This window comes from Brassica napus, chromosome C6 (assembly GCF_020379485.1).
Source record: "Brassica napus cultivar Da-Ae chromosome C6, Da-Ae, whole genome shotgun sequence".
Lineage (NCBI taxonomy): Eukaryota > Viridiplantae > Streptophyta > Magnoliopsida > Brassicales > Brassicaceae > Brassica > Brassica napus.
In genome coordinates, this window is record NC_063449.1 from 40,273,319 (window position 1) to 40,286,673 (window position 13,355).

At 37.7% G+C, this 13,355-nt stretch overlaps 1 protein-coding gene across 2 annotated transcripts; it reads right to left on the reverse strand.

The window, feature by feature from the left end:
• Positions 1-1,999: 1,999 nt before the first annotated feature.
• On the reverse strand, positions 2,000-3,111 carry LOC106403436. Of its 2 annotated transcripts, none has more exons than XM_022704095.2 (2): positions 2,979-3,111; positions 2,000-2,905 (listed from the first exon to the last, which is right to left on the reverse strand). In XM_022704095.2, the coding sequence occupies exons 1-2, from the start codon at positions 2,979-2,981 to the stop codon at positions 2,132-2,134; spliced, it is 777 nt and encodes a 258-aa protein (XP_022559816.1). In that variant the 5' UTR covers positions 2,982-3,111; the 3' UTR covers positions 2,000-2,131. The 2 variants fall into 2 exon arrangements, with proteins under 2 accessions (XP_022559816.1, XP_013699717.1); XM_013844263.3 differs by having other exon boundaries at positions 2,000-2,908; positions 2,979-3,078.
• Between the last annotated feature and the right edge of the window lie 10,244 nt (positions 3,112-13,355).

Consider the following 13,355-nt stretch of genomic DNA (forward strand, 5'->3'; position numbering starts at 1 on the left):
TTGCCAAGTAACACTCCTTCGAAACCAAACTAAGTAAAAAAGTCAGTACAACGTTTTCATTAAATGTCGAAATCTACTTACTTCAATTTACACACCAACTAAAACAACACATGTCAATGATGAAGCCAATGTATCTAAAACAACAAGTATAGAATCAAAATTCAGTATATATCACAACATATAACGTGGCTCTCCATCAACTATACAATCAAAATTCAGTTCACTAATCAATCAAGTATAGAACTCAAAATTCAGTTCACTAATCAATCAAGCATATCTTTTTAACTAAAGTTCCCTAATCAATCAAGTATACGAAAAATTCAGTAAAAAACCTCTGCTTTACAATCAAAAACACAGATCACTATACAATCATATTCATCGGTAAACGAAAGTCCATCAGAAACACGAACCAACAGATCACTATACAATCATATACAACCAAAAGGCGAATCACCAATCTATTTGTTTAAATGATTCCGATATATAGCTAACGGAGGACGGAGAAAGAAGACAAACCTGTTGGTGACGGCGGCGGAGATGGTTTCCAACCGGAGAAAGAAGAGAGGCGAGATGGACGAGAATAGACAACGGCGGCGGAAGTACCCGTCGACAGCAAGAGAAGGAAGAGACGATGAAACCCTAACCCAAACTCCGCGGACCTTGATCAAACCCAAAGCATGCAAAATATTAGAAACACATAATCGATAATCCCATAATTATATCCACAAAATCGATACGAGAGAGAGAGACAGAGAAGAGGGAGACGGAGAGAGAGAGAGTAATACGAACCTGGTGCAGATTCGATGCCGAGATTAAACGATCGATCGATGTGGACCGATGATTCTTCACTTCCAGTGAATCGCTGTCTACGGATCGAGAGAGAGAGAGAGAAGAGGGAGACGGAGAGAATAGATCCAGGGCAAAACGACGAGACCCTCTACCGCTTCACAAAACGTATCATAGAATGACACGTGACAGAAGAACGAAGTCAAAAAACTTCTTACCTAAAAATCGTCTCCTTCATTTAACTAGACTTTATATTTAATTTTGGGCCAATATTGGGTAAGGATCGCCCATAAGAAGTGTTCAAATGTCTTGATAATGTTGCTCTAATACCCGTTTGAGGTTCTTAATGTTAAAATATTAATATTGTTATAATTATCTTATTAATTATTTAGATTGCTCAATCAAAAACTTACATATGTATCATAGGTTCTTAAGGGTTTCTAGATATTTAGATTACCTTGAATTAAATCTTTCATGAACAAATAAAGTACATTGTAAAATTGACTCCCATCATATCCGTGTTAAGGTGGAATTTTGAATCATATCTCCAACTTACACTAAGACTTCTGATCAATTTGCTGACATTTTCACCAAGTTTAAGGTGTACAGTCATATTCAAGGACAACTTGGTCTACTTGATCTTTGCCATGATCCCCTTAACTGTGGATCATTCTCTTTTTCTTTCTCTTTCTCTTTCATGAAGATATCTCATTTAGTTGTTAACAACTATTTTCTTCTTCTGTATATTTGTATCATCTTTTACAATTTAGTTAAGTGAATATATAGATTCGTTTTTGTTCTATTCTCTCTATTTTTTCTATTACTTCCGCTTATTTCTACAGAAACTGTATCATCACAATTAACAAAAGGCATGATCAGCAGTCTAGCAACTGTGCTAGACATGGGTGACACGACAGAGCAAGAGCAAGCTGTTTCATGCCTTTTGATTCTATTCAGTGGAAGAGAAAGTCTTGTATCCAGATGGTGCTTCAAGAAGGTGTGATACCATCTTTAGTGTCAATCTCAGTGAACGGAACTTCTAGAGGCAGAGAGAAGTCTCAGAAGCTTCTAATGATGATGTTTAGGGACCATCAATATTAACATAACAACACAAGCGTCTTTTCAAAGCATCCTTAATCACAAGCCTATTATGTTTCTATGTTTTATACAAACACACACAAAGATTGTGGTAAATATGATAATTACAAAGATATGAACATAAAAAGTTACAAAAGTTGACTAGGACAATATAGTTTATTGGTTTGTGTTGTTGTTGCTGTTGTGTAACCAACCATCCTTATATTGCTACAGAAGAAAAAAAAAAGACAAGAGTTAAAAGGACATCTCATGTAGTGGTTTCGTAGGAATCAGAACGAGAGCATGTGAGCGAATCAGCGCTTCTGCTACTTCTTTTGATGGGCTTCGTGATCCAACCGTTCTCAAACATTTCCATAATAGGATCGCCGCCGCCACTGCTGCTGCTACGACCTGTGCTTCCTCCACCATCTTCTCCGCTGCTTCCTCTCTGTAACGCCTCCTTGTACGTCACTTTTTTTCCCTCATCGTCCCCTAACTTCATCTTCTCTTCTTCCTCCTCCTCTTCATAGTTTGATCCTGTTCTGCTGAAACTCCTATCCACTGTGATCTCTTTCTCATTTGCCCCCTTGTTCTTATCTCTCCAACGTCCCAACACGTTCACGAGAGAATCGAGGCAATAAATGGCGTGGATCAGGATCCAGTCTAGCCACGCGGCTCTGCTCATCAAACATGGAAGCCTCTCAAGAACCGCGTCTAGTTTCTCGGGAAGAGACTCTGATGCGATCAGCAAGTCGGAGATCTTGAGGAAGGCGAAGGTGGAAGAAGGAAAGTAAGTTTCGACCGTTTCTTGCAACGCTAGGATGTGATCGTCGGCTACGGAGAGAATGGCGAGAAGGTGGCGATGGAAGGGACTTGTGATGGACGCGAAGAAGAGAATGAGCTGGAAGAGTTTCTGGACAAGGAAAGAGGCTGGATTCTTCGAAGTCTTGGTTCTTGTGTAAACGACGCGAGACGTGGCGAGTATTGTAGCACCAGAGGTCTCAAGAGGTCGAGGTCTTCGCCTCCTTCTCGCTGGTTGGTCCTGCTAAAATGTATATACATTGTAATATTAACCAACATGGCAAGAGAGTAGGAACAGATAGAGAATTAAATACCATCTTTTGAGGATTGAATGCTAATGCAGATTGAGATGAAAATATATTTTGTGAAAATTTTGTAGATATTTTTTTTGTTTTCTTTTTTACTTTGGTTATGTTGGGTTTGAACGTTTTATACGTACCTGCTTTAGCGTCAAAGGAAAGTGAGCGGTTAATCTTGATTTCAGCTAGAGCGCTTTTTGAATCAGCGGTTATGCTTTTTCTTCCTTCTATCTTCGGACCTTTTTTGTCCGGCCCACTGGCCCATATTTGTGGAGATAATGATATTGGGTTGGATGATGAACTTGTATGGTTGGATAATGATTCACTCGTGTTACAAATAAAATACTATATTTTAAACAAAACTTGGCACTTTTAAAGTTTTAATTAGATAAATAACTTATCAACGGTACTTAAAAGCTTCATCCTTAACATGATTAACCCGGAGTTATTAGGATTTCTTAACTTCCGCTAAGAACCCCACTCTAAGAACCCCAGATTAATTATGGTAGCATGTTTATTGTTGGTCTCTTAGGTTGAGGTTCTTAGCTTAATATAACATACGGTCTCTTAACTTTTAACTAAAAAAACTAAAAGACGTCTCTTAGCTTTTTTAGTTAAAAGCTAAGAGACCGTATTTTATATTACGATAAAAACTCCAATCTAAAAAACCTGTAATAAACATGCTCTTATACAGTTTCAGGACTGGACGACCGGCCGCAACTAAAGCAAGATGTATTAAAAGAAAAGGAGAAAATGACTGTTACTACTTTAATACATGTGAAAAAAATTAATGAACGGTAATATCATTATCATATTTAATAAACTAGCGACACTTTAAACCAAATTGCAATCAATAAACACAACCAGAACAGTCTACACAAACCACTATGCATGATTCTTGTCATCTTGTGCTGTCTTTGTAGTCGCAGTAGCTTTTCAACGATTCCAGATTGAACTATAATTCCAACTACCAACAATAAATTTGAACATGTCACCTAACCCGTATTTTAATAGCATAATCTTATCTCAAATCAATTTCTGAAGCAGACAAAGTTTATATGGGCTTAGTGTTCCTCGCTATAGTGTTTACTTTTTTTTTTTTTCGTATGGCGTAAGAAAATATAATACTGATACGCTGAATAGTTTACGAGCTGGGATCTGATTCTCGAAGACTGAAACAACCCAAACAGGCCTGCTTCTAAGTTTTAACAAATAAACAAAGAAAAACTTGAGAAACCATACGTTGGCGATATTACAGAAAATCGAATCGGAATATTATCTGCAGATCATACATTCATACATCATAATATTTGTCATATTATAAAATCATAATATTCTTTTTATTTTTTATTTAACACCATTAATAGTGGAAATACTATCATATATTAACAAAAAGAAACCATTGTTTTGTGAACCCAAATCAAACGGTGATTTACTATTACGAAGTGAAAATCGGGGACTAACTCCAAATGCCCTTATAGAAAAAATTTCAGTCTTCTTGTCTCTTTTTTTTTCCCATTACCCCTTTGTCTTTGAATTTCCTATAGTAACCTTTCTTTCTTTAATATATTTCTTCTCCACCTCATTAATTCATTTAATTTTTCAATTAAATACACTCACCCAAACACAACAACCAAATGAGGTCCACAAATAACCTTAACCAATCAGATTTACCTTGGCCCACATGTCTTTATGTTTTCTCTCCTCTATCCTCTGTCCGCGTGAAGACATCTTCTTCCCCATCCTTCATTGGCGATTTTGAAGCTTTAACATCAGGTAATTCTTGTCGGTTTTTCATGAAATTTTGTGTGAAATATCTTTTAAATGTTTGTGTAAACCATGGGTAACCTAAAAAAGTAAGAATTGATGAAAATTTGAAAGAGAAAAAATGAATTTAAAAACTGTGTATATGAATTTCGGGTTTAATTTATGTCCGTTTTTGATGAAATTTTTGCTGGAATACTTATAAAAATAAGTGTATATATCGGCTAGTGTAACAAAAGAAAGGTTGAATGCAAATTTTAAGAGATTTAAAAGGATTTTGTAAACTGTATTTATTGGTTTTAGGGTATATTTTATGTACGTTTTGAGCTCATTTTGATGATTTCTTCGGTGTAATTTCATTAATATGAATTATATAACATGGGTAATGCAAAATCCGAACAAAATCGGACTAAAATGTTGATTAATTAGTGCAACGATAATTTCTGGGTATTACTAAGATAACCCGTTTTACTAAGGCAACGTGGTATTACTGATACTACTGGTATTACTATGTTTACAAATATTACTAGTATTACTGGTTTTACTATATATAGTATTGAAAAAAATTAGTATTAGTAAGAATGCTAACAGTAAAATATTATGTGAGAATTAAATTTAAACTTCTTAATAATGCTAATTCTAATTATAATTCATTTTATTTCAGGAAAATGCAAAATCCGGATTGTACAATCATTTGTTTTGATTATGGAGGATATTATATTAAAGATGGGGTTGAAATGAAATGGATTTCGGGAGATGGTGAAGGGGAAGATGAAATTCACACTATTGTGTTGAAGAAATCAGTGGATGAGATCACACGCTCTGTTTTGGTTGAGCGTATTTGCAGAAAGATAAATGTAGATGACTATAAGATGGAAGCGAAGATTAGTTACTTTCCAATGGTAATGTATTCGAACAAGCCATCATATATCTGGGAAGATGAAGACGTTTTTTGTTATCTAATGCAAGTAAATCAAGAGAATTGTAGAAGTGTTCTACATGTGGAGTTCAACAAAAGGGATGATGACACTGATTTCTATGGCAGTCTATCGGATAGAGAGGCTACTGAAAGAGGGGCTACTGATAGAGAGGCCACTGATAGAGAGGCTACTGAAAGAGGGGCTACTGATAGAGAGGCCACTGATAGAGAGGCAACTGAAAGAGGGGCTACTGATAGAGAGGCTACTGATACAGAAGCTATTGATACAGAGGCTATTGAGACAGAGGGTGGTGATGAAGAAGGTACTGAGAAGGATGCAACTGATAATGAAGGTACTGGTGGTGTGCTTACACTTTACGAAGACATTGAGATGCATGAGAATGCCACCGAAAGAGAAGCAGGACCCTCAGTTGAAGTCACACCAGTTGTTTATAAGGAGTGGGATGATGGTATGGATTTGGTTTTAGATCAAGAATTTAGAACCAAGGAGGAAGCGCAAACTCATATTCAGGCGGCGTCACATGTGAAGTGTTTTGAGTATGAGGTAATTAAGTCGGATACTAAGAGATATGTGATAAAATGCCGAGGAGCCAAAGAAGGCTGCAAGTGGTTTGTGCGTGTTGCAAAGTTAACCAATTCAGATCTTTGGTCAGTTAGAAGTTACATCAAGCAGCATAGATGTTCTGTTGTTACCACAAGAACACTGCCTAATAGAAGGAGAGGCACACAACAAATCGTTGCATCTATCCTGGCCCAAGATTATCCTGGAAGTTTTGACACACCACGTCCCAATGCTCTGATCGATTTGGTTCATCAGAGAGTTGCTGTGGAAGTATCATACACAACGGCATATAGAGGAAGAAGACTAGCTGCTAATAAAGTGCGCGGAACTCCTGAAGAGAGTTATTCTTTATTATATTGTTATATGCACATGCTGGAGCAGGTGAATCCTGACACAATAACTCGTGTGGTTGTGGATGAGGGCAAAAAATTTAAGTATCTATTTTGGGCTTTGGGAGCTAGCATAGAAGGATTCCGCGCGATGAGAAAAGTCCTTGTTGTGGATGCAACACACCTGAAGACTGTTTATGGTGGAGTGTTATTTGTTGCGACTGCTCAGGATCCCAATCATCACCACTACCCAATTGCGTTTGGTGTTGCTGATGGTGAGAAATATGAGAGTTGGCTATGGTTTATGGAACAGTTGAAATCAGTGATATCAGATCTCCCTGGATTGGTGTTTCTTTCGGACAGAAACAAAGGCTTGATCAAGGCAGTACATCAAGTGTTCCGTCAGGCCGCTCATGGTTATTGTTTATGGCATCTGTCTCAAAATATTAAAGGCTACGTCCGTAACAACAGAGAAACATGTGCATTTAAGTTTATGGAGTGCGCACACGCTTATACAGAGGCGGAGTTCTTGGTCCTTTATGATGCTTTTGGTAGGAAATATCCTAGTGCAGCGGAGTATCTTGACAAAAGTTGTGAACAGAAGAAATGGGCTAGATGTTACTTTGAAGGAGTTAGGTACAATGTTGACACCACCAATTCAGCAGAATCTTTTAACGGTGTTATTAAGGACGCAAGAAAGTTCACCTTACTTCCAATGTTTGATTTTATCATTGGAAAAATTGCTGAATGGTTTAACAAGCACAGGAAAGAGGCAGGTGAAATGCCACCCGCACTGAAGCTTGTGCCTATAGTGGAGGAGGAAATGACTAAAAGATGTGTTGATGCAGGGTTTCTTCGGGTTGATGAGTTAAACAGCTTCCATCTCGAGTACAGTGTGCATGGTAGTGACGGGAAGCGTTATACCGTGGACATGGCTATGAACACGTGCACCTGTGGGCAATTTGATAAAGACAAATATCCATGTGTTCATGCAGTAGCTGCTGCCACATTCATGACTGAGAAAGCGGGAAAGGAACTCCATCTATCTGAGTATTGTTCTAAGTACTATTTGGTAGAGCAATGGGCTTTGGCTTATCACCGGACAATATATCCTGTTCCTCATATGTCTGATTGGGTTATACGAGAAGAAATTAGAGCAAAGAAAGTACTTCCTCCAGAATTTGAAGTCAAGAAAGGAAAACCACAGCAAACAAGGAAACCATCAGCAGGAGAAGCTCGTGGAAGAGGAAAAAGAGGCAGAGGGAGTGGAAGAGGGAGAGCCACAAGCACAGACACAGGCAGAGCCAGAGGAAGAGGTATGGCAGCGTATTTTGAATGTGGAAGTGGTTCAGGTTCAGGTGTTTGATTGTTGAAATTTGTTTCATTGTGTTATTCCGACTACTAGGACTACTGGAATTACTATATGTTATTTGGACTACCTAAATTACTAGAATTACTATGTGTTATTTGAACTACTAGGAATACTAGGTTTACTATGTGTTATTTGAACTACCTGTATTTCTGGAATTAGTATGTGTTATTTGAACTACTAGGACTACTTTAGATTACTATGTGTTATTTGGACTACATATATATTAGTATGAGTATTTATGTTTAGTATGTAGAATCGACATATATTTTATGATTATTATCAATTTGTAGACTAATTACTTACTAAATATATATTAAGACTATTTTTTATGATTATTTCAGCAGTTTAAGAAAAATCTTTTCATTTTTTCAAAAAACTCTCTTAACTTTCATTGTTATTGTATGAATGGTTAGACCATAGTAAGGAAAATCTAAAAAAATACGTATTCCTGGCAAATTCTTCCTGAAAATGTCTTTTTTAATGATTATTATAGTGTAAAAGCATCAGTTTTACTACAAAAAAGCTTATTTTCTCAGGGTTTTACTAGATAAACCTAAAAATTGCCAAAAGATTACTATGTGTAAGGTAGTATTACTAAATCCTTGAAGCTTACCAAGAATTACTAAGTGTAATCAAAATATAATATCAAAATATATGACGGCTGCACATTTTACATGTGCATTTTTTATCTATGCACGTTTTACATGTGGTTTGCATTTTACATGTAAACTGTTTTTAATTATTTTATAAAATGGAGTATTTTTCCAAATTTTAAAAAGTAATTTTTGTCAAAATTATGAAGTATTTTTCCAAAATTTTGACCAGAGTTTCCCCTGTAATTCTGAGTTACCACACCTGTTTAAAAACATAAAACATCCAGAAACTTAACATAACAAGTTCAAGAGAAGCATTTTAGGCAGAAACATAACATCCTAACTTGAATAATACATATACATAACATAAGCATTTTAGGTTTTTGTTTTAAGCTTCTTCTTTGGCACTTCTAGCTCATTAGTCTTTCCCTCAGTGAAAGGAGACTGCACCCACCGTGATGGTTCACTTTTTCTCTTCTCCGGCAGTGGCGTACATGGCTTCAATGTAGCCTCAGTCTTCTTCGGCCTGCCTTTCTTCTTAGGTGCACCATCAGCTTTAGCTTTCTTTTTTTCAGCTCTAGCTTTCTTTTTTTCAGCTTCAGCTCTCATTTTTGCTAGTCTCTCAGCTCTGGGAATGCCATACGGCACTGCTATGACTTTGACCCTAGGCTTGCGCTTAGTCTTTAATTCTACCTCAATTGACTTCTCAGCTAGCTCAGTCTGTTTCTTAGCGGGACTCTCCACAAGATTATCTTCAATTTCCTCTGCTTTTTCCTCTTCTTCCTCCACATCTAGATCGACATCAGATTCAACTGACTTCTCAGCTAGCTCAGCATGTTTTTCAGAGGGACTCTCCACAGGATTATCTTCACTTTTCTCTGTTTTTTCCTCCTCTTCCTCCACATCTTGATCGACATCAGGATAAGAGTCACTTTCCTCTGCTTTTTCCTCTTCTTCCTCCACATCTTGATCGACATCAGGATTCTTGTCACTTTCCTCTGCTTTTTCCTCCTCTTCATCCACATCTTGATCCTCTTTCTCAGCTAACTCAACATCTTTCTCAGTAACCTCAGCCTCTTTCTCAACAATCTCAGTCTGAATAGCTTCTTGCTCTATATGAGTAGCTTCTACCTCAACCTCTTTCTCAGCTAGCTCAGCAATCCCTGTTACCACAACAATCTCTGGTGATATAGAGATTGCTTTCCTCGCAGCTGCTGCCTTAGTTCTACCTCGTGGTGTAATGACTATTACTCCGGTAGAGGTAGGAGTTCCCTTGGATTCTTCTTTCTCAGCCTCTTTCTCTTCTTGAACCTCTTTCTCAGCCTCTTTCTCAGCCTCTTTTGCACTCTCTTCCTCACCCTCTTTCTCTTCTTGAACCTCTTTCTCAGCCTCTTTCTCATCCTCTTCCTCTTCTTGAACCTCTTTCTCACCCTCTTCCTCTTCTTGAACCTCTTTCTCAGTCTCTTCCTCACCCTCTTTCTCAACCTCTTCCTCAGCCTCAGACTCATCATCAATTGTCCTCCAAAATTCTTCCGCTTGCACTCTCACTCTTTCCTGAAGCCTTAATAGAGAATTTTCTTCATCTGATTCCTCCACGTATTCTTCGCCTTTCTCAACAGAGTCACTGTTTTCTTTGTCTTTTTCAGGTTCTTGGTCTTTCTCTTCTTCACCCTTCTCACTGTTTTCCTCGTCTTCCTCATATTTCCCACTGTTTTCCTCATCTTCCTCACCCTCCTCATTGATTTTCTTCCCTGTCTCATTCTTCTCTGCCTCAGCCATGTCTCTATCCTTCCCATGATCTCTACCATAATCAAAATCATTCCACTGTGTATATTCCTCATTCTCATTTCCCTTGCTTTCAATAGAAGTCAACTTGTCTTCTATTTTCTTAGCCTTTTTCTTCAAAACTCGCCGGTACTTCTCAAGTTTACCCATCCTCAAGTTCATAGCCTCCAGCTTTGTCTCTACCGTTAAATTAATTCCAGAAAATCCTTCTTCCATGGCCTTCATAATCCTCTCTTCCACACCTTTCAACATCGACTCCAAACCAGAATTAGAAGATGAACCTTCTACAATCGTCACCTTTTCTCTGTCTTTCGTCTTTGTAAACTTTCGTGCAGCAACATCTGACTCATAAAGTTCTTTCCACCAAATCTTCTTCTGCTTCACATTTAGCCAGTAGTTCCACCTATCACTTGTGCTACCCTCACGCTGATACTCTGGCTCCGGAACAATGATACGAGCCAGCAAAGTTTCCTCATCCACCGTTGGAACCAACACACTGTTAATAACCTGAAAATCAAACATTCAGATATATCAGTTTAAATATTCTGCTATTTTCTATTAAATGAAATAAAGATATACCTTTGTGTTTCCAAAAGCAGCATATATATCTTCCAAAGGATAGCCCTTCATGCTACTCTTTGTAAACCGACTCTTGCACATCCTAGGACAATCTCCACTGGCGCCATCTGAAGAGATTCGAAATTTTTTTCCTAGTTTAGGAATACACTCAAAAGCCAAAACCTACACAAATGAAGTGTCATAGTGTCAGATTTTCGGTTATAAATAACAAAAATTTCACTTAATGCTAAATTGTGTGCTTTACCTCTAATGGAATTATGAATCCATTAAAGCCGGTTGCATGGTGCACTTCACCCTTCAGAAGCTCCATTACATGCTTAATCTCCTTTATTGCATCATCAAATGTTAGACGACCCCAAGGAAATGTTCTGCAAACATCCAAATCGTCCACTATCCTTAAGATGAACGGGTCTAATGCTGCAGAATCCTTCGTCGTTCCTCTAATAATCCGACCAAGGAAGAACAGGACAGCCATCTTCAATCTATCATTACATGCTGTCCCCATAGATTGCAGCTTCTGCTTCACATCTACTATAGTGATCTTCTTCTTATTACCGAAGTAATAATCCATAAACTTAGTACCCCCGAGCTTCAAATGTCCACTCGGATACTCATGGCAGTCCAAGCCAGAGATGAGGGCATGCTCCCTCATAGAGTAGCGGATGGGAACACCATTCACCCCAAACCATGCAGCTTCTTCTCCTTCAATACGAATGGTGTGCAGCAGTAACATCCACATTCCTTGGAGCTTCAGGAATTCTTCATCAGGCATGTGGAAGAAATGACAAAACTGAGGATGGCTCGTGAACCAGCCGACCTCCTCCTTAAGTTCCTTAATCACATCAACTGTGTTCTTCACGCGGCACTTGGTCTGAATCTTGCAAGTCTTCAGGTACTGTGTGTTCTTGAAGTACATTTCAAGGGGCTGTGGTGGTTGTCTTTCCTGCAATCAAATATATATGTATTAGTCATTTTTTACTAGTAAAATAATAAAATAAATGATTAAAATGAATGCAAAAATTACCTTGGAGGAAACAGCAGACATGCCTTCACTTTCGGGGTCAAGTGAGAGCGAAACCACACTCGTTCCTCTCACTGGATTACTCTCTTCTCTAACCGGCTCATTCCCATTTGATACCGCTTTTCTAGCTCTAGTTCTACTGGAGACTCCACCTCCAGTAGATGGACGCTTTCTTTTTAGGCCCTTCATTCCCTGTACAAGATGTTAATCACAACAACTCAGTTACTCCTACCAACATCAATAAAGCTTCAATTCAAAACTAATACACAACAGTATCACTTAATTAGAATAAAACCAATACACACACAACCAGTGACACTTTATTCAACTAAAACCAAAAGAATATTATACCTCAGAGGGGGGGCCACACATATCATCACTATTGTTTCCGTCTGATAGCTCTTCCACATGCTCTTCAGCAACAGGAGCTGTTGTGGATTTTCCATTTTTCTTTGTAGTCTTTTTTTTCCCCCACGGTTACCTGCCATTATCTACTTCCTCTGAACATCCAAAAACAACACAACAACACACATTTAGGCATAATCTAGAATTATTACTTTGCCTAATCTCAAACCTTTCATTCATTCAATAAATCACCTACTCCATTTCAATTTACATTTATCCTAACAGTCAAAGAGATTTCGGTTTCATATCACAAATAATAAACCAGGAAAACCAATTGGATCCAGTAAGAAAGAACCCATAAAAATCGCGAGCTCTTGGTTTTTTTGTTTCAGTTTATACCAATTCAACAGTTTCAAGATGTTTTCCCCAATTTCAAACCACAATCTCGCTTACTAAGATCCTACCAAACTTTTCGACTACAATTTACAAGTTTTCCCTAAATTTTATCTGACCTAGATACAAGATACAAAGAAATCAAGGTCAAAAAATAACTTACCAGAATGAAGGATGTCGATTCAGAAGATGAAGTCTTGATTAGAACAGAAGAAGAGACGAAGGAGAAGAAGAAACGATGAAGCCGAGAGTTTCTGGAAATCAGAAAGAATGTTCGGAAGAACACGAGGAGAAAGAGAGGAGAGAACGACAATTTTTTTTTTTTTCTGTCTAAACGCGAACGCGGAGGGAGTTTAGATTTAGGAAAGGGTTATACCCGTTTCTGTTTGGGTGGGCCGGGTTTGAGTGGTTGGGTCATGTAATTATGTAATTTTGTTAGGGTTATAGATGTATTTAGCCTATTTTCCTATTTTAAAATAAATAAATATAAAATTATATTTTATTGATGGGAGATTTGAGCATTTTTTGTGAGTCAAAGGGGCATCTCGAGTTAACCCCGGTGAAAATCAGCAAATAGTAAATACTATAAAGAAAGGAAAATTTATCCCAAATGAATAATCAGGTGGTACTGGTCTCACTGTATCAATTATGTTCCTCATCCACCATGATCGACCGTTGAAACTTAATCTTCAATCTAACGGCTTAAAAG